Below are 20,003 nucleotides of genomic sequence, written 5' to 3'. Positions count from 1 at the left end.
GGTGGCAATGCCTTTTTGCCTCACTTCAATGTACAGGGACCTTGAACATGAGTACAGTACTTACTGCAAGCACTTACAGTGACTTTCACTCCTGATTTCAACCTTTATTGGAGTTATTTGGCCAGAGTGTGTTGGAGCGCCTTTCTCTTGGTGATCCTCTGGATGAGGATTTCTGCTGAGTCCTTGCATTCTTAAACTTGGAATTTTGGACCTGGAAAAACATGGAGCAAGTTGGCCACCAATGTGCACCCCACAAATAGGCTCTGTCCAGGCCTCTGCAGGAGCGAGCGCCTGCTGTTTCCTGGACACCTCTGCTTGATGCTCCCCCAGCCCTCGTTGCCACGGACCAAGGCCAGGCAGCAGCCTCCTTTCCATCTTCCCTTCTTGAAGGATGGAACTTCTGTTCAAAGGCTGGGGCAGGGAAGGGAAGCACCACCCCTCCTGCAGTGGTAAAGGACAGCTGAGGGCCTGCATCGCTGCTGGGACATGGAAGAACCACTGATGAAGAAAGGGGACCGTGGTTAAAGGTGTGCCTGCCCACACCACTACCTTCCCCAAAAGCTAGCAGGTACTCTGGCTGCTTTTCTGTTCTGTGGACATTCCCCTGTGGCCCGGCCCACCTCCCCATCTCTGCCTGGTGAGATGAGGCTTTTTACAGGTCTAACTCCATCCGTGTCCCAAGACCACCTAGAACTCCTGCACCTGAGGCGTGTTACCTGTGACTGCGGCACTGGATTTCCCAGGCAGCGCCATGCTCGGCTGTGAAGGCTCAGTCTCCTACTCTCCAAGACTGTGTCTTCTCTCCCACTGGGCCAGAACAACCCAGCTGAGCAGGAGGGTGTGGGTAACAGTGGAGGAGGGGCTAGCCTGGGGCTAGCCCGGGGCTAACCTGGGACAGATCTCCAACCAGCCACTGGTGTGCGGGTAGGGGAAGGAGGGGTCTGAGGAGCGGGTAATGATAAAACTGACTTCAAAGCAATGCGGTTTGTACCAAAATATTTAATGAGTATGCTGTTAAAATAAAACCAACAAAAGAATTAGTAATACAGTTTTACTGGTTTATATTTCAGTTCATAAAGTTGACACGCAAACTACCCTAGCACAATGTTCACACACCTATAATTAAATGAGCTTACAGCCGTTTTGGTAATTGAACAAGGACCCAGGAAGCGGCAGAGGGCGTGGTCCGGGGGAGGGGCTGCCACGCGTCTCCTTGTCACAGTGACCTCAGCAAGCCTCCAAGCAGCCACCAGAAACAGATACAAAATGAAGCCAGGTCCTTATATACAAACCACTGCCGCCACAAGCAGCCACCCACAGAGCACAGAGCAAAGGACAAAACATCTGCAGGACGGCCTGTCAGTGTATCAGATAAATTAAGTCAAAAGCTTAAAAACAATTCCTTTAATAAAAAGGTGCTAAAACTTCCATTCCATACCTGTGAGTGAAAGCCCACAGCCCGTCTGGTAGGCGAGTCCGCACCTGGCCACCCTGGAGGGCTCAGAGCCCAGCGAGGGGCACGGCGACCCCTTCCTCACACACTGCTTGGCTCAGCAGTCTTAGTCTGGGAGTTCAACACTGTCAACTTGGTACTTGGGGAAGATATTTATATTTATATATATATATATATGTATGTACACATGACACATTAAGCAAAATAAGATTTGTCCACGTGAGGGTGATCAGTCTCACAGCCGTGTCGCCCACTCCAGCCTTGTCAAATCACTTGGCAGCTGGCGCTGAAAGCTGACAGGACTGTGAGAGTTGCATAGACTCGAGCAGACGTGTGCAGGGAGAGGTGAGCACAGCTCGACGGCTTCTGCTACGACTATGGGAGCTGCCTATTCCAAACATCGTGCTTCTCCATGTCTACCGAGAGGACTGCTGCTGGCACGGGCAGGTGAGAATGATTCTAATTTCCAATCCCCTCCCAACATATACCTATGTATATGCATAGATAGATATAATACGTGTATTAAGAAATGAAAGGTTTAGGAAAAAAAACACACTGAAGGATCCACAAACTCTGATCATGTAAACGGTCTTTATGCTGGGTGTGGTGTGGGCCCTCCACCAAGTGACTCCGGAGTGTGTCCCCAGCCTCAGCTGGGCTGGCAGGCCTACTGGTGTCAGTGGTGAGGAGAGCCTTATCCAGAGGCTGCCTGCTTCAGCAGCTCTGGCCCAGTGACCTGCCAGTATGCTTCACGGATTCCACTTAGGTACATTCTGGTCCTGGAATGAGTCACAGAATCACACACGTGGCCTAGGAAGGCAACAAGAGGTGGCGTGTTCACTGCAGGCATCTGCCGACAGCTGCTCTCAGCAAGTCTCTTTCCCTTGAACCCCAGTGGCCGTCTTTATGGAGCTCAATGTTCGGTTAAACCAGGTCTTCTTGGCCGCCTGCACCTCATTGAGGGCAAGGCCTAAGTGGTGCTCCAGATCCTGCGGGAGGAAGGAGGGGTGAGGACCTGGGCCGCCGGACCCACACAACAGCCCCATCTAATTACTCTTGAGGTCTCTCCAGCAATGCCGGGTTTCTAGTGAGAGCCCCATGACTCATCCAGTCTAGTAAAACAACCTAATTTCAAATCCCCCCCACCCCCAGGCACACACCAGGGGGACAGCCAGCGCTGCAGTGGCTGCAACATTCACTTCCAGCATAAGCCTCTGACATCTGTCTTCATGGCACCTGGGATACTGACTTGGGCCTCACTGTCCCACTGGCTGTGGGCTGTGCTGGTCCTGCCAGGCATGCTCCTTGTCCTTTCCCTCTGTACACCCCGCTGTCCGTGCTGCTCACAGCTCATATGCCGCTGCCATGGACACGCTGCTCCAGAGAGTCCTACAAGTCCCACCAGCTATCTAGTGTCATCTGGGATGGCATCTGACAAAGCGCCTGTGGCGCATGTGGCCATGGAGGAAGGGTAGCCTGGGGCTAACCTGGGGGTGGTGGTAAAGCTGTGGACCTGATGTGGGTTCCTGCCTGGTGCAGGTACTGGCGGAATTAGCAATGTAGCAGAAAGAGGACCAGAGAAACCAGGTTTCTCCACCAGCAGTGGAGGTTCAGATCAATTAGGTGAGCTGTGCAAGCTCACAGAGCTGGTTAAGTGATGGGCATCAGGGAAACAGAAGCTCACATTTATGAACCTGTTACCGAGCTCAGCCTATCATCTCAGTCCTCAAAACCTGATAGAAGATTGGGACAACCTGCGGAGTAGTAAGGTGACTTCCTAAGCTGAGGTTCAAGATTTCAGTGCTGGAAGCCACGATGGTGAGATTACATGTGTAATTCCAACTACTTGCAAGACACGAGTCAGGAGAATCATGGTTCCTAGCAAGCAAGACCCTATCTCAAAGAGCAAGCCAATAGGGGGTGTGATGCTAGTGACATGGGAAGCATAATCAGAGGACCCAGGCCAAAGCAAAAACCACAAAATCTGGGCCGTAAGTTTGGCCTAGTAGTAGAGTGCTTGCCTAGCATGCACGAAGACCCAGGTTCGATTCCTCGGTACCACATACATCGAAAAAAGCCAGAAGTGGTGCTGAGGCTCAAGTGGTAGATAGCTAGCCTTGAGAAAGTCCAATTACAGTGCTCAGGCCCTGAGCTCAAGCCCAGGAATGGCAAAAAAACCAAAACCAAAACCAAAAAAAACAAAATCTTATCTGAAAAATAATTACAGCAAAAAGGCTTAGAGGTGTGGCTCAAGTGGTAGAAGATCCTGAATTAAAGGCCCAGTCCTCCCCATCCACCGCCCCCACAGATTTCAGGTAGGCAGAGCAGTGTGATTTTATATACTTCGTGTGTATGCAGTTCTGAGGCTTGAGCTCAGCGTCTGGACACTGCTCCTTAAATCATTTGTTCAAGACTAATACTTTTTTTTTTTTAACTGCTTAAGCTACTGGGCTGGCTTCAAACTGAACTGTGATCCTCAGATCTGACTCCTGAGTAGCTGAGATTATAGCTGTGAGCCACCGGGGCCTAGCAGAGCTGTGATTTTAAGGTGTGTGTTCTGTGTACCACTAAAAAGATGGAATCCATGTTGGTAATCGTCAATACAAATACAAATCCTTAGGGTAGGCTAAATACTGATGAAACATCCACGAACAAATAATCATTGTACTCTTTACTTGACTTATGTATTATGTATTTGTAACTCTTCTGTGTATTTTTTTTTTTTTTTTGCCAGTCCTGGGCTTGAGCTCAGGGCCTGAGCACTGTCCTTGGGCTTTCTCAAGGCTAGAGCTCTACCACTTGAGCCTCAGCCCCACTTCCAGCTTTTTTCTATGTATGTGGTACCAAGGAATCGAACCCCGGTCTTCGTGCATGCTAAGCAAGCACTTTAACCACTAGGCCAAACTCCCAGCCCTAACTCTTCTGTTTTTAACATTTACAAATAAAAGCAATAAAACTTAAAAAAAAAAAAAGAGAGAGAATTTTAACAGCAACAGAAAGTACTGTGTTTCTACTCTGAGGATTACACTCAAAATTTGAAAGGGGCTGGAGGGAAGACCCTAAGCCAACTCAAGTCCATTGTGTGTGTGTGTGTGTGTGTGTGTGCGCGCACACACACACACACACACACACACACACACGCATACACGGCACATATGGGGGAGAGGTTGGCCCACAGGGTGAGCCTGTGTACCACTGCCATTACCTGGATCTTACACTCGGCTTCCACCAACTGCAGCTTGGTCTGTGCCAGTTCTAACTCCATCTCCCTCAGCTGGTTCTTGAGTGTCTCCTTCTCTTCATCTGTGTCCTCATCCAAAACCTCCCTGCTTGAGGCCATGCCTTTCACATGTCCTTCTTTGTTGAAAAACTCCCGGCAGCGGTCACAGTCATCCACTTTCAGCTGAAATTGAAGGAGCGAGGTGAGAAGGCGGAGCTGATCTCAGGGTGTGGTAGGGACTCTGGGGGAGCTACCTAAGACAGCGACAACATCTTCCTATGCACCACAGCTTCCAAAGCTGGCTGGCCTGTCTTTGGAAACTAATAGGCAACATACCTGACATTCCACACCAAAATGCCAAGTGCACAACATCTGATCTAGAACCGCACTCTTAGAAACAAAGGCTAGCCTCGATGAGGCTGCACCCACATAAAGCTTTGTAGGCCATGATTTTTTTCACTGCAGAATTGGGGACACCAAAAACAAAACCAAAAACCCAAGATATGTCCAAGTGAGAACAGTTTTGTTTTTGTTTTTGTTCTTGGGGCTTGAACTCTGGGCCTGGGCACTGTTCCTGAGCTCTTCAGCTCAAGGCTACCACCCTACCACTGGAACCACAGTATCATTTCTGGTTTTCTGATAGTTAACTGGAGATTAGAGTCTCTTAGTGCCCAGGCTGGCTTTGAACTGTGATCCTCAGATCTCAGCCTCCTGAGTAGCTAGGATTACAGGCGGGAGCCACCAGTGCCCAGATGTGGAAGCAGTTTTTTTCAAGGAAGGATGTGGACTCTAAAAATCCTTGAGGATTTTTTTTTTTTTTTTTTGTAACTAGGTGATGTGAAATTGCTTTTATAAAGAAACTCTTACCCGGATTTTCTCAATTTCCACTTTATTAGCTGTCTGCTGCTTCTCCAATCTTTCACTCAGTTGAGAACAAATCTAAAGAAACAAATAGAAAACCACAGTTTTTTGAATGATGTAGTTATTGGCATAATTAGGAACTGGGATGAATTCTCAAGGGCTGCTGGAGTATGCTGAGTGGCACGAATGCAGGCTGTTCCAGGGGCATGGCTTCGCCAAGCAGAGGCTCCCCTAGCGCTGCCAGCCTCCGAACCACAGGAGCCAATCCACGCTGTACTCAGCAGCTGAGGTTTCCAACCCTCGCCAGGCTCCCAGCCAGCAGAGCAGAGAAGGGGAAAGATGGATCCAATGTGCTCTCAAGACTAGCTGCCTGGAGCGAGCCGCTTTACCCTGTGCGTTCATTCTGAACTGGAATGGCTCTCAAGACGCCTGGCTTTCATTCTCTACCTGCTGGGGGCTGTGCAAAGGGAAGCACTGTACAAACGTCCTTTTGCGTCCTCCCGGGACACTGCGGTGCAGCGGGGTGGGGAGACAATGTCTGTCCACATCAGTGCATGGGCACTGGCTCCACCCCACCACCTCCAGCCTGGCCCACAGAGAGGACCCACCTGCTTGTAGTCACCAATGATGGAACTGTTTTTTTTAATCTCTGATTCTGCCTTGTCAAGTTCTCGGCGGCACATTTCCTTTAACTGAACACATAAAAAACAAAAGTGAATTCAGAGTGGGAAAAATAGGAATCTGCTTGTTGCTAACCCTCAGCTAACTGACAAGCTCCGCTTCCCCATTCTTCCCTGGCCCTCGGCAGCACTAGTTCAGTTCTTGAGGGAGAAAACAGTCCAAACTTCTAAAACACCAGACTCCTGATGCCTGTAGGCTTCCACAGCTCTTCCCTGCTAGCGCCACCACCACACGGCGGCCTATGGCTGAGTGCAGCGAGGGCTGGGCAGGCCAGAGCCAGGAGACAGCAGTGCCCAGCACTGGTTTCGTGGACAGTGACTGGTCATCTCCCCGAGGCAGGCCGAGTGACCTCAGAGGACACGGAGGGAAGGAGTGGGGCTTGCCATGGCACATATGCAGTGCATCCTGGGAGGTGGGCCAGTCTGTGACCACTGAGCCTGCTCCTTCTTGGGTTGCTCTTTATGCTGACTTTCCATGCACCTCCAACCCTGAGGAATCCTTGTAGGATTTCATAGAGTAAATAAAAAAAAGATCCTTGGCAGACACTAAAGTCCATTGTCTCCAGTATCTCCAGTGCTACTTTACAGCTAAATGCCCACTGGCCAGCACTGGCAAGGCTGGAAGGAGGGGGGCAGGATTCCCTCACCTGAGCAGACTCTTCTTCTAGCCGCCTCTTCTCTTCCTCCGCTTCAATCAGTTTCTGTTTGGTCATCAGCAGCTCCTTATTTAGTGCATCAGCCTTCTCTTCAGCCTGGAACATGAAGAAAGAAGAACCATGAGCCCAAGTCAGTATTAAGGAAAAAAACCTACAACCAGAAACGGCTTCGCTTCCCTGGGCACAATACTTGTTTAAAACGATGGGAAAATGGATGTAAGTGGGAATTATGCCTCTGGCCACACTCACACTAGACTCAATGGCAGGGTATGGCCCTGTCCCCTGCACCGAGGGGGTGCAAAGTGGTGGTGAGAAACTCAGCTGTTGTCATCAGATAGGCTGAGCTTAACTCTCATTGATGACTGACCATGCAACACTTGGACATGTCACTGAAAACCTTTCTAAGCTTCATGCTCTTCATCTGAGTGAGGGAGAAAGCATGAGAACATGTCTATCTGCTCTGGTTTTCTTCCAATCTGTATATCTTTTGCTTTATCCAGTAAGTGTCACATTTTACTCTTGCTAATGAAGCTGCCCGAGTGAAGACACTGCCATGTGATCATCTTTAGTAGCTTTGTTCTACTCTAGTCTTTCTCTAACAGCTACAAATGTCTGGTGGGTGGGCTTTTGAGTCCCACGGAAAGATCCTGTGGGTTCTGACCCTGGTCTCTTTGTTGTGTTAGAGAAGAAACAAAGACTAGGTAAGAAGGCCTTTACTGGACTGAGCAGCTAACCTTACTGTCTCCTGGCAATGGGGGCTGGGTTTTCTGAAACAGAATGTCAGGCGTCACTCAGGCAATGTGGTAAAACATGGCTCCTGAGCTTTCCGCTCCACTCTACTTCTCACATAACTTCTTTGGGAAGAACAAGGCTGGGACCTTAAATAGGGAATGAGGCTTCATTTCCACAATAACTAATAAAAAGCTAGGCTAGAGCAGTGGCCCAAGTGACAGAGCAAAGAAGCTGAGCAAGCATGAAGCCCTGACTTCAAGGGCTAAAGGTGTCTTTCCTGAGCTCTCGTCTTTGTAGCCCTGCTGGCAGCTGTGTGTCATGTGACTGCTCAGTATGTGTCCTACCCCCACCCACAACCAGCCCTATGACAATGGAAAGCTCTACAGAGGCTACAGGACTGCTCTGATGTCACCCCACTTTTGATGGCACCCCATTTTATTCACATAACCCAGACAATACCTGAGCATAATAAACATAAACCCATACTCCTACTTCCAGTCATGAAGATCAATAGGGAACAGATTAATTCTCCTACTGAAAACTGAAAATGCAAACTGCCCATGGGGGAAAAACAAATGACATCCCAGGAACACGTGGCTCTGGCCTGGGATCTCCAGGGAGAATGAGGGACTCTGCAGGTTACAGACACTGGCGGTGGGGATGTGGGGAGTTGAAGCTGCTGGAAGCTGTCAGAAGGGTTCTGGAGAAAGAGTAGCCTAGAACAACTTATAAGTCAACAGAAAAACAAAACAAAACAAAACAAAAACATGCAATTAAAAAAGTTTGCAGCAAAACAGAAAAAAACAGACACTAGTAGAAGACAAATTTCCATTCGGACAAAGAAAACAGATGTGTTGAAAATAAAAGGATAGAAAAAGATACCCTGTGCAATAGCATGAAAGTTGGAAGTGGTTATAGAAGTATTCTGTTGCTAAAGAACATTAGTAAGAAGCAGCAGCTACTACCATCTCCTTTTCTCATGTGTGAACTGCTCTGAGAAGCTAATGAAAGCATAGTCTTTCAAAGAAGCACACTAATTGCAGAATTTTCTCCTGTTTAGTACATGTCAAGAACCTCCTGACACTGGCTAGCTCTTTGGAGCTCAATACTTAGATAAAGTGTTAGTGTTAAATGTAAGCTTTTAGCAGTGTGGGCTGACTTCCAGAACCTGAGGATACTAAAAACACAAGAATAATCCTAGCAGCCTGGTAGAAAAATCTAAGGAGTTTGGAAACTAGTCTAGGGGCCAAATCTAGTATGTGCCACTTGGGCTTAAAAAATTTTTTTTTTAACCTTTGAAGTATAAGATGGTACAAGAGCTGCTATGTAACCAAGTCGTTTATGAATACCATATGGGGTACACATTAGATTCTTGACTGCATCATCCCCCTCTTTCTTCATGTGCCTACTCCTTTCCCCTTGAGTCCACCACACCCCTTTCAAGCACTCACCTCTGGTTTTATTTTTGCTGAACTTTGATTTTGCCTTTCTAAGGAATTACACTATTTGAGTTCTCTCTTGAATCTACCACAGCCAAGGTATGCAGTCAGGTCAAATGTCCCTCTGTGGACGAGTAGATCAAGAAAATGTGGTGTATATATACCACAATGGAATTTTACTTATCCATTAGAAAGAATGATACTGTACCATTTGTAAAGAAATGGAAGGACTTGGAAAACATGTTAAGTAAAGTAAATCAGGCTCAGAGGGACAAAGTTGGCAGGTTTTCCTCCATATGTGGAAGCTAGATTTAGCTTATAAACTTAAAAGTGAACCCATTGGATGGCATGCAAGTCTATACACATGTATTAATGGAAAGAGGGAAGACTCAAGCCCCTAAAGTTGGTAAATAGCTCTTACTGGAAAACAGTCATGCCATTCCTTCACATCTTGCTTTTATACCAAGATCATGGTTAAGTTGTGGTGAGAGAAACCAAGGCCCGCAAAGCCTTACGCAGTTACGATCCCTTTACAGAAAAAGTCAGCCCAGACTGAAGCCCCCGAGATTGTACTTCCTTGAAGGGAAGCCTGTAGTATAAAAAAACAGAAAAGTTCCCTGCCAGGAAGGCCATCATCTCAAAAATTTCAGGATTAGTAGACGCAATGATGAAAGGATAACAGAACCTTTCCAACAGAAATGACTAAGAAAATTGACCTGCCATTCAGGCCAACTGTTCTAAGCAGTAATGCTTTTTCAAGTCCCAAATATGCAGGATAACCAATTTCCTCCTCCTGTGTTGGGCAGTACCACAGAGGGGAGGAATTCAGGAGATTGTAATACACATAAATCTCGCTTGGGAAAGCAACTCAGGAACTCTGTGCAGAGAAATAAGATGGGGTAAAGAGGGCTGCATGTGTGACACAGCCAATACCCCTGAAGGAAGGAGGACACATTTTTTACCTGGCTGCTGTCTCTCCAGAGCAGGTGCTAAAGGGAAGGGCAACCGCAAATATCAAACTTGCAGGATTTCACATGTTAAGGAGGAGGTCAAGTTTGCCTCTGTGATCTTTCCCTACAACCCCTCACTTACATTATCCAGGTCTTTCCGCAGTGCAATCTTGCTGGTCACCAACTCATGAGCTAAGTCATCATTTTCCTGTTCCAACCTCATGTTAGCTTCTTGCAGGCGCCTATTTTCCCGCTGAAGAGCAGAAAGAAACCAATTATGGAATGCACAAAAAAAAAAATCAGGTGGAAACAGAATTCCTCAAGGCTAAATTTCAAAGTAAATTCTTGTGCCTCTCAGAAATAATAAAGACACATGACTGGTCCTAACACGTTTCCAAATAAATATTTCCTTATTTCCTATCTCCGCAAAAAAGTACTTAGCTGATTCAAATGACCTTATCATGAAGCTATTTCTTAAGTGTGAGGAAAGGCCACTGAACTACAACAAACTGGGCAACTGATTTGAAACAAACAGATCCTGCTTTCTCATTTGCACACTCAAATGGAAACTTGAGCCTAGAAACAGGGGAAGTCAATTGTAAAAAGGAATCAATAGGTGGGTGGCAGTAGCTCATGCCTGTAATCTTTGCTACTCAACTGAGACCTGAGGATTACAGTTTGAAGCCAGACCAGGCAGGAAAGTCTATGAGACTCTCATCTCCAATTAGCTACCCCAAAACCTTGAAGTGGAGCTATGAGTTAAGTGATAGAATGCCTTCCAGTCTCGAGCATAAAACCTTAAGGCCTGCCTGAGTTTAAGCCCTAGATTCAATAAAGGTAGTTAGAAACACAACAGTATGGAAAGAAAAACCTCAAACTCCTACATCATCCAGCAACAAGCAAACTAACCTCATATCGCTCGATGGGGTCTTCCTGCTGGGCCTGTTGTTCTCTCATGGTGTGATATTCTTTCTCATATTTTTTAAGCTTTTTTTGATTAATCTGTAGAATAAACCACAGCACAAATTATGAAGAAGTAGGAATTGGTGGTGCTTTACTACCTGAGCCAGGTCAAATGGTGTTTCCCACAAAACCAGGAAGGAGTCCAGGACGGATGTTAAGTATCAGTATCCAAGGCTTTTCCTGACAGTGTCAGAGTACAAGCCTTACAAATGCCCCCCCTCCTATTTTTTATAATTGGCTCTAAAAACTATCATCATCACCATCACCAACATTTCATCTAGCACATGCCAGTACTGATGCTGAATGCCCAAGGTGTGCAACCTCACAAGCTCTCCACAAGGTAGAGGAGGAGTTATTTTACCATCTTCATTTCAGGCATGAGGCGGTTATGTGGCTTGAACAAACAAGGCATACACAGATTAGGGATTGAAAGATAAGAGGCTGGCAGATACAGGATTTGAGGCCAGGCCACTAGACTCCATCCAAAGCCTGTGTTGTAGTGACTTTACTCTTCTAACTGCTCCTGTGTGCTGCCTTCAAACAGGCAACATTCGGTTAGCCATTAAAAACACAGATCTGGAGGCCAGGAATTTGGCCTAGCAGTAGAGTGCTTGCCTAGCATACACAAAGACCCAGGTTCAATCCCTCAGTACCACATACACAGAAAAGCCGGAAGTGGTTCAGTGCCTCAAGTGGTAGGGCACTAGCCTTGAGGAAAGCCCAAGGACAGTACTTAAGCTCTAAGTTCAACCCCCAGGACTTGTTAACTGACCCCCCTGCCCCCTTCCCCCCATCTGAAAATGGAAGTGTGATGTGACTCTTGTAATGCTAACACTATGGAGGCGGTGGGGGGAAGACTGAATTTGAGGGCCTACCCTATCTGGGATGATGGGCATATCATGCCACTATGTGTAGTTTTTTGTCTGTCCTGGGGCTTGAACTCAGGTCCCTGTGTTTTTTTTTTTGCTCAAGGCTAGTGCTCTACCAGTCTGAACCCCAGCACCACTTCCGGTTTGCTGGTAGTTGACAGGAGATAAGAGTTTTACAGGCTTTCCTGTCTGGGCTGGCTTGGAATTTCAATCCAAAGTAGCTAGGATGATAGGGATGAGCCATAAGCACCACCTTTGCCTAGTTTTTTCTGTTGTGATTAGGGTCTTGCAAACTTTTTGATTTGGTTGACCTTGAACTTCAAACTTCAATCTTTCTGATCTCAGCCTCCTAAGCAGCAAGGATTACATGTATGAGCCTTCATGCCCAGCCCCTGCTCTAAAGGTACTGGTCCTATCAAATTCTTTTTTTTTGTTGTTTGTGGATCATGGGGTTTGAACTTGGCCTGGGTGCTGTCAAGGCTACCGCCCCACCCCTTTGAGCCACAGTGCCACTTCCGGTTTTCTAGTGGTTACTTGGAGGTAAGGTCTTTAATGCCAGGGCTGACTTTGAGCCAAGACCCTCAGACCACAGCCTCCTGAGTAGCTAGGATTACAAGTGTGAACCACCGCACTAGGCTCTATCAAATTCTTAAAAGGAAGACTGAGGGTTTAATGTAAGTATCAGAAGTTTCTACCCCACTGCATGAGGAAGTGGTCTTGAATGCATCAGGGGAAGCACCACTTTCAAAGTGTCCTAAGCACATAGTGCTTCCCGTTTATGAGAAAAGACACCAACTTCCTCTTTCCCTGCATTAAAATTATCTACATACCATTTCAGAGGGCTCAGGGACCCTAGGCCCATCTGTGGTCCTAGGTTAAGAAACCCTGAATTTGGCAATATATAAACTTTATTCATATGTTTCATATTTTGATAGAAGCACAAAGTTCAGTTCAAAACACCTCCCATTTGGTCACTAAGCTGTCGTGGGAAGTTGATAATATGCTCTTGTAAAATATTTGCTACTTGTCGTTCTCTGGAGCAGGTAGTGATGCAAAGGCCAACAGACAGAAAGTGAGAGTGGCCTTTCCCTGGAGGAAGGTCACAGCGCTTGCTCACTCCGAGCTAAGGCTTTGTGGGTGGGCAGACCTCACCTCTTTCGCTTGCTCTGCCGGTGGCTTACTGTGTGAGCAAGGCAAGCAGCCTTAACTTCAGTTTTAGCTTCCTTATTTGTCAAAATTCAGATAGTCATAAAAATGATTGTTAGGTAGATCAAAGAGAAAATGTACGTACAGTGCCCAGAAGATGGCCTAACAGAGTGAGGTCCTTCCAATAAACAAAAGGATTACCTGTTGATATGATTACCCTGGCCTGAATCAAGAAACACAACAATGCCCTGACCACAAAAAGCATGACATACACTGCCCTTTCGTAAGGAGCTGGTGTTCAGTCTGGCTTAAGAAAGTAGTGCAGTCGGGTGCCGTGGCTTACGCCTATAATCCTAGCTATTCAGGAGGCTGAGATCTAAGGATAGAGGCCAAACAGGAAAGTCTGTGAGACTTATCTCCAATTAACCACTCAAAAACCAGAAGTGGAACTGTGGCTCAAAGGGGTAGAGCATTAGTCTTGAACAAAGTCCCCATATCCACCTAAACAGACAAACCAACCAACCAACCAACATTATTGCAAAGGTCAGAACCTCTCCTGAGTGGGAGGCACAGAGTCAATGAGGTAAGCAGGTGGAATGTTAGTGGCTTTACATGGCCATATTAAAGCACATTTTGTGTGTGAGTTGGCAAAATGGCGGGAGAAAGTAGTATGGTACATTGAGGAGAGCTGAACCCCAATGTTTTGTGTGGTAGGATTATAGGAAGTTAAGTGAAGAGATCTGACACATGCACCTTCCTGCTTAAAAGTGCTTTGGGCAGGGATTCTATTCCCGTGTGCTTACTACTTTATATAAACTTCAGAACAACTCTGAGATGAGCAGATAAGGGGTTGAGACATAGAGAAGTAATTCATCCAAAGCCAAGGACCAGTGATGATGCCCTACATCAGCTCAAGAATGCAGATCATGGATGAAACCCTTTTCTTGTTTATCTGTGTAGCATGCCCAGTGCTGACAGTTTGTGGCACTTAAGAAATCTATAACTGTATCTGAGTTGAACTGACTTTAGGAAATACTATGGACACCTGGGCAGGAGAAATGAATACAGGGGAGGCCAAAAGATCATAGGAGTCTGAGGAAGTGAGTCACGGCCACTTTAAAGGAAGCCACTCATTTCTCTCTGACTAAAACCCTGCTGTGCTCACCCGCTCTGGGTCACAAGCAGATAGAACCAGGATAAGGGACGGTGCTCTTAACTATTTGAAATAAACATTTCATTTAATTGATGAGTCTTTAATTTGTTCAAATAGTTCACACTCCAATTCTTTCCAGAATCATGAAATGGGATTAGGCATCTGGTTCTATCAGGATAATGTCTTCCTAAAATTAGTAACTGAGACCCCAGAAGGCAAAGCAAGGGAAATCCCCTTGTTAAAGATAAGAAAGCAGGACCTCTGCTTTCCCGGTAATGACTAGCAGCAGATATCTAGAGTTCACTTCACAGACAGGGGCACTCAGAAGTGTCCTCGCAAAACCCAGCTTCAGAGAACAAAGAAAGAAAGAAAACTAGTTCTGTCTAGGTCGATAAGGACAGCTAAATTCAGCTATGCTTTATGATAGATAAATCATCTCCAAGACTGGACTGCCTGTCATTACAAGAACATTACCAAAAGGGTCTGATAACATAAACAGCTGGCACCTCATTCTTCTGCTAAGCACAATGAATGCAACTGGTTTTGAGTCCCTAATTTCCTAGGATTGAATCCTAACTCCAACAGTTACTAAGACCCTTTAGGAGTTACTTCAGTTCTCTGAGCCTTACTATACACATATCTAAACAGATCTGCTAAAGTTCCCGTAAGGATTAGTTCTGTCTATAAGGGCATCATATAAAAGTCCAAGTGCGCGCATGTGCGCGCGCGCACACACACACACACACACACACACACACACACACACACACACACACACACACACAGAAAAGCCTGAGAAAGTCATTGTCCTCAAAATGCTTCAAGTCCTAATAACTACCAACCACACGCATTATTTCAACAGATAATAAAATTCAGAGTGTTGATATTCATGAATAAAAATTTCCCTTAAGGTAAATGCTGCTACCTACAAAAAAGTTTTCTATTTCTCCAAAAGAAAAATAGTTAAGATTGCATCAATTTGTAGATACTCCTTTTTTTCCGGTCCTGGGGCTTGAACTCAGGGCCTGGGCTCTGTTCCTGATCCTCTCCGTACTCAAGGCTAGCATTCAACCACTGGAGCCACAGCACCACTTCTGGCTTTTTTGAGTAGTTTATTACAGGTAAGAATCTCACAGTTTTCAGCTTCCTGAGCAGTAGGTGTGAACCACCAATGCCTGGCTGCGATTTGATTTTTGTAATAAAGTCTTTTCTTATATATAGCATAAAGGTGAACACACTTTATGTTCGAAGTCACAAATTCCACCCCTTGCGTAGAATTCCATAGCAAAGAAGCCAAGTGTCCAAAGCTGACACAGAAAACTCTTGAGCCTCCTCTTATATACAACACAGTTCCTGTTTCTTCTAAACTAGCATTTTACATTGGTCTTGTCCTAAAATATTCTTTTTTTTTGGCCAGTTGTGAGGCATGAAGTCCTTGGGCTTTTCTCAAGGCTAGAGCTTTACAACTTGAGCCACATCACCACTTCCGGCTTTTTTCTAAGTATGTGGTACCAAGGAATCGAACCCAGGTCTTCGTGCATGCTAGGCAAGCATTCTACCACTAGGCCAAACTTCCAGCCCTTGTCCTAAAATAATTCTTATAAGGAAAGAGCTTATATCTCATATTCTTTTCCATTCTCCCTCCTTCCATTTTTCCCTCTTTCCTGCAACTACCTGACAGGTCTTGTTCTGTAGCCCAGGGTAGCCTGGGACTTGAGATTCTTTGGTCTCAGCCTCCCACGAGCTAGGATGCCTCAGGTACCACATCTATCTTCTCTTAATTCCTACATTAAAACAGTTGATAATCTTTAAATTATACTAAGTGAAGTAAACTAGACCCAGAGAAAATTGTGGTAGATAGAATATACCTATAAATCTATAAGTAAACACATTGGGCTGGTGTAAGTGTTTATAAACGGAGAGCTCAAATGGTAGGATCTTTTAGAAAAACTAAAGCAAAGCCCAACGAAATAAGTATCAGGAAATAGGTACATGCGAGAATCGGGGGCAAGGGGAGAGAGGTACACAGATGAAGAGGGGAAGCAAGGGAGAAAGCAATCAAGAATTTAATGTATACACCATGAAATCAGAAGAAGGGAGTAGGTGGGTGGAAGGGGGGTGAGTATGTTGAAGAGGTGACATGGATCAAGATGTACTATATTCATAAACTGTTTTGTAATGTGGCAACTCCCTTAAGATTATTAAAAACAAAGGACCGAGCAGTGTTTTCTCAATCCCCCTCTAAGGATTATCCATGGCACAATGTACGTATGACAGTGGGTGGTTCCCGAGGCCTCCAGGACCTGGAGAGGGGTACTGGGTATTAGATAGCAGTGGAATGGATTCTTCTGTCTCAGACCCCAAAAGAGCAATAAATTCAACAAATAGTTAAAATCAGGCTTGATATATGTTACATTTTATATCAAGAACATGAAAGCTAATTTCTCAAAAAATAACATATTTGAGTCTCAAAATAAGCTTACTTTAAGAATACAGAGAAAGAGGGCCAGGAGTTTGGCCTACTGGTTAAAGTGCTTGCTTAGCATGCACGAAGACCCAGGTTCAATTCCTTGGTACCACAAACATAGAAAAAAAAAAGCCGAAAATGGTGCTGAGGCTCAAGTGGTAGAGCTCTAGCCTTGAGAAAGTCCAAGGACAGTGCTCAGGCCCTGAGCTCAAGCCCAGGACTGGCAAAAAAGAAAAAGAATACAGAGAAGGGGAGAGTAAAAAGGCCCAGAAAAGCCAAATGTAGACAGGAGAGTAAGTCACAGAGAAAGACTGACAGAAGAGGAAGACCCCTGGGCACAGGTGATGCAGACCTTTGTGAGCAACACATCCATCTTGTGGCCGTTTTGAGATTGCCACACCATATTTAAATCTTCCTGAAGTTTTGCAATAAGAGGAACAATGTGGGCAGCATGCAGAACCTGGAGTCTGAAGTCCTGAATTCTAGTGTTCCTGCTACTGCCCTCCTAGCTTTTTACCTGGGTCTGTCATGTTACTTCCAGGAGCTGGCCTGACCTGATGTTATAAGAAAGAACAACAGCAACACCAGAGCTCACAACAATGATAACAGAACTCTTCCCCTTCCCCTCCTATCTATCCATCCATCTATCCATCTATCCATCTTTCCTTCCTTCCTTCCTTTCCCCCTCTTTTTTTTTTCTGCCAGTCCCGGGGCTTGAACTTAGGGCCTGAGCGCTGTCTGTAGGCTTTCTCAATGCTAGTGCTCTACCATTTGAGCCACAGTACCACTTCTGGCTTTTTCTGTGTATACTGTACTAAAGAATCAAACCTAAGGTTTCTTGCATGTTAGGCAAGCACTCTACCACTACGCCACACTCCTGGCCTATAAATATTTCTTTCTTCGACAGGTTTTCTAGGCCTCTTTAGATGCAAGATATTCACAATCCTCACAATGAGTAAACTAAGCTACAATTTTTAAAGAATTTTAACAGAATAGGATATCAATGAGTCAATGTTTCTTCTGTAAATTCCACACTAAAAACTTCAAAAATTAGCTTCCATACTATTCAAGTCCTAAATCCCCTTTTTTGCCCAAGGGGCTTACGTGTACTGTCTGTACTTGCTCCACAGAACAGGGCTTGCGATGTGTGCCAGCGATCTCTCGTCCCTTTCAGTCAGCAATAATCGCTGTGAATGATGACTTGGCAGTAACTGGCTCAGCTACTTCTTTGTTTCCCTAATATTTCCTGGTATCAAGTATACTTGTAAGACAACCAGTCATCAGTAAGTTGTATATACTGTATCTCATCTTTTAGCAGAAAAGCTTTTCTCTCATGTCCTGATAAACCTGTAGGCTTCCTATGAATTTCAAAGAAAAAAAATTACTGTCTTGCTTTTAATAGAGGGAATCACCCCAGGTGTGTCTCAGATGTACAAAGCCCTGAAATATCCACACTGTGCAGACACAGTGAAGGAAATTTTGTTAGCCATAACTTATTGAAAACACAGGCAAGGAATAAGAAGATATTAGATACTAGATATTTGTACTATAAAAATAAAGACCTATTATTAAAGTACTTGAAAGTACAAAAAATACAAAAGGTAAAACTTCCAGCTTGAAGCTTCCCTCCCCACATATCTGAACTGAAAAATGGATGAAGTAACAGTGTAACCACATAGACAGGTGGGTGAATATTAGAACCAGAAATAACAGCTGCTTCCAAGGCCTGAGGGTGAATATACTTAGCATGTCTGACAACAGAGGCAGGGGGTTTGATGTAGAAAGAGCAAAGGAAAAAACAGGAGGGGAAATCAGGAATCTGAGAAAGTCACAGAGTGCTAAGGCCAGATATTGTGGACAATATATGAGCCTGCCAGACCCAGGTCAGAACTCCTCAATTCTACAGCAAGATAATGTATACTAGAAGTTTTCTTTTTGTTTCGTTTTGTTTGGTTTTTTGGGGGGGAGGGAGAATGGAGAAGAGCCAGGGAGAGACAGCATGGGATCAAGGAAATGAAAGGAAGATAGGTGTGATGGTGGAGTCAGAGGCAGAATATACTTCAAGGATAGCTTGGATGTGGGACAGAGATGTCACCTAAGAGCCATGGGTGGCAGCAAGGTTTCCCGCCAGGTGTCAAGAACCTGAGACTGGAGAGGAGCATGGCAAGGAGGGGAGCTCTGCGGAACTCAGCTTAGTACAAACCTATTATCCTTGAGCACATTTGTAGACACTGTCTGGTTACTGCTTGAAAAACCAGACAAGAAGTAATTATAACAGTGACGGTTGTTTCTTGAACCCTTACTACCACCCCGGCACTATGGTAAGAAAGGCACCTGTGATATTGTAGCCAATTTGCTCATACACATGTCCTTAGCCACAGCACCTTCACATAGTGACATCTGAATTTGAAGAGAATTTTACAGATTAATTTCTAGAAGTTCTCTTTCTTGCTCTCAAATAATCTCATTTTACTCATTTTATATTTTTACTGTCCCATTAGGCAACCAGGAAACATTTTTGTACTCTTCTTAGAGTAGGAGGCCTCAGTTTAACCTTCTCGCTGTACATGGAAGCCTCATTTCTGGATGGCTCCTAGAGGCCCCAGATTTTGCCCTTTTTGCAGGCTATGTGTGAGCAGTGGAACCCCAGTAACAAATGGTTCCACAATCCTTTGGGATGTGGAGGTATCCATTTATATACATTAGCTCTGAACTACTTTCCTCCAAGCACTTGCAGCTTTCTTTTTTATTTCATGCACCTAGATTATTTAAACATTTGTTGGGTTATACTGTATGTATCTAGTCTCTTTATGTGTTAAAAGAAGAAAAGTAAGTCTAAGAGCTGGGCACTGGTGGTTCATACCTGTAATCCTAAATACTCTGGAGGTTGAGATCTGAGGACCACAGTTCAAACCCAGCCCAGACAGGGAAGTCTATGAGTCTTTTACCTCCAATTAACCACCAGAAAACCAGAAGTGGAGCTGTGGCTCAAAGTGAGAGAGTGCTATCTTTGAGCAAAAGAGCTTGGGGACAGAGCCTAGGCCCTGAGTTCAAGCCCTACAATGGACACAAAAAAGAAAGGAGGAGAAGAGGAGTAGCATGAATTACATCTGTTTGACACTTAAACAGAATAACAGTATTATTTTACAAATAAAGGAATGAAACCTTAAATAGGAGTGGAATATTTTGGACTTTAGACTTCTGAGGCCAGGGCCTTGGCTCCATTTTAAGGACACGAGCATAGTCTGCCATGTCTGTCTTGACCCACTGATCCTACTTTTTCTCTCTGGAGTCAAAGAAAGTGAATATAACTATATTTTAACTACTGTATGCAAATCTAACTATTTGTTCTGTACCCTGTAACTATTTGCCTCTACCCCAAATTCCAAACAAAACCAAGCTCCCCCTCAGATA

The 20,003-nt window shown here is 45.2% G+C and overlaps 1 protein-coding gene across 4 annotated transcripts in view; it reads right to left on the bottom strand.

The window, feature by feature from the left end:
- Positions 1-979: 979 nt before the first annotated feature.
- Rabgap1 (RAB GTPase activating protein 1) overlaps positions 980-20,003 on the bottom strand; it is a 145,592-nt gene continuing 126,568 nt past the window's right edge. For all 4 annotated transcript variants that reach the window (XM_090330593.1, XM_090330594.1, XM_090330592.1 and 1 more), the window contains 7 exons: positions 10,901-10,993; positions 10,134-10,244; positions 6,862-6,966; positions 6,143-6,226; positions 5,541-5,612; positions 4,659-4,856; positions 980-2,442 (listed from right to left, as the gene is read on the bottom strand). In XM_090330593.1, coding sequence (XP_090186719.1) covers positions 2,320-2,442; positions 4,659-4,856; positions 5,541-5,612; positions 6,143-6,226; positions 6,862-6,966; positions 10,134-10,244; positions 10,901-10,993 — 786 coding nt within the window. In that variant the 3' untranslated portion in view covers positions 980-2,319. The remainder of the gene's footprint in view (positions 2,443-4,658; positions 4,857-5,540; positions 5,613-6,142; positions 6,227-6,861; positions 6,967-10,133; positions 10,245-10,900; positions 10,994-20,003) is intronic.

The sequence above is a fragment of the Megascapheus bottae genome, chromosome 3 (genome assembly GCF_031878675.1).
Source record: "Megascapheus bottae isolate mThoBot1 chromosome 3, mThoBot2.hap1, whole genome shotgun sequence".
Lineage (NCBI taxonomy): Eukaryota > Metazoa > Chordata > Mammalia > Rodentia > Geomyidae > Megascapheus > Megascapheus bottae.
Note: the sequence above shows the minus strand (reverse complement) of the source record. Positions and strands in the feature narration are given on the sequence as shown.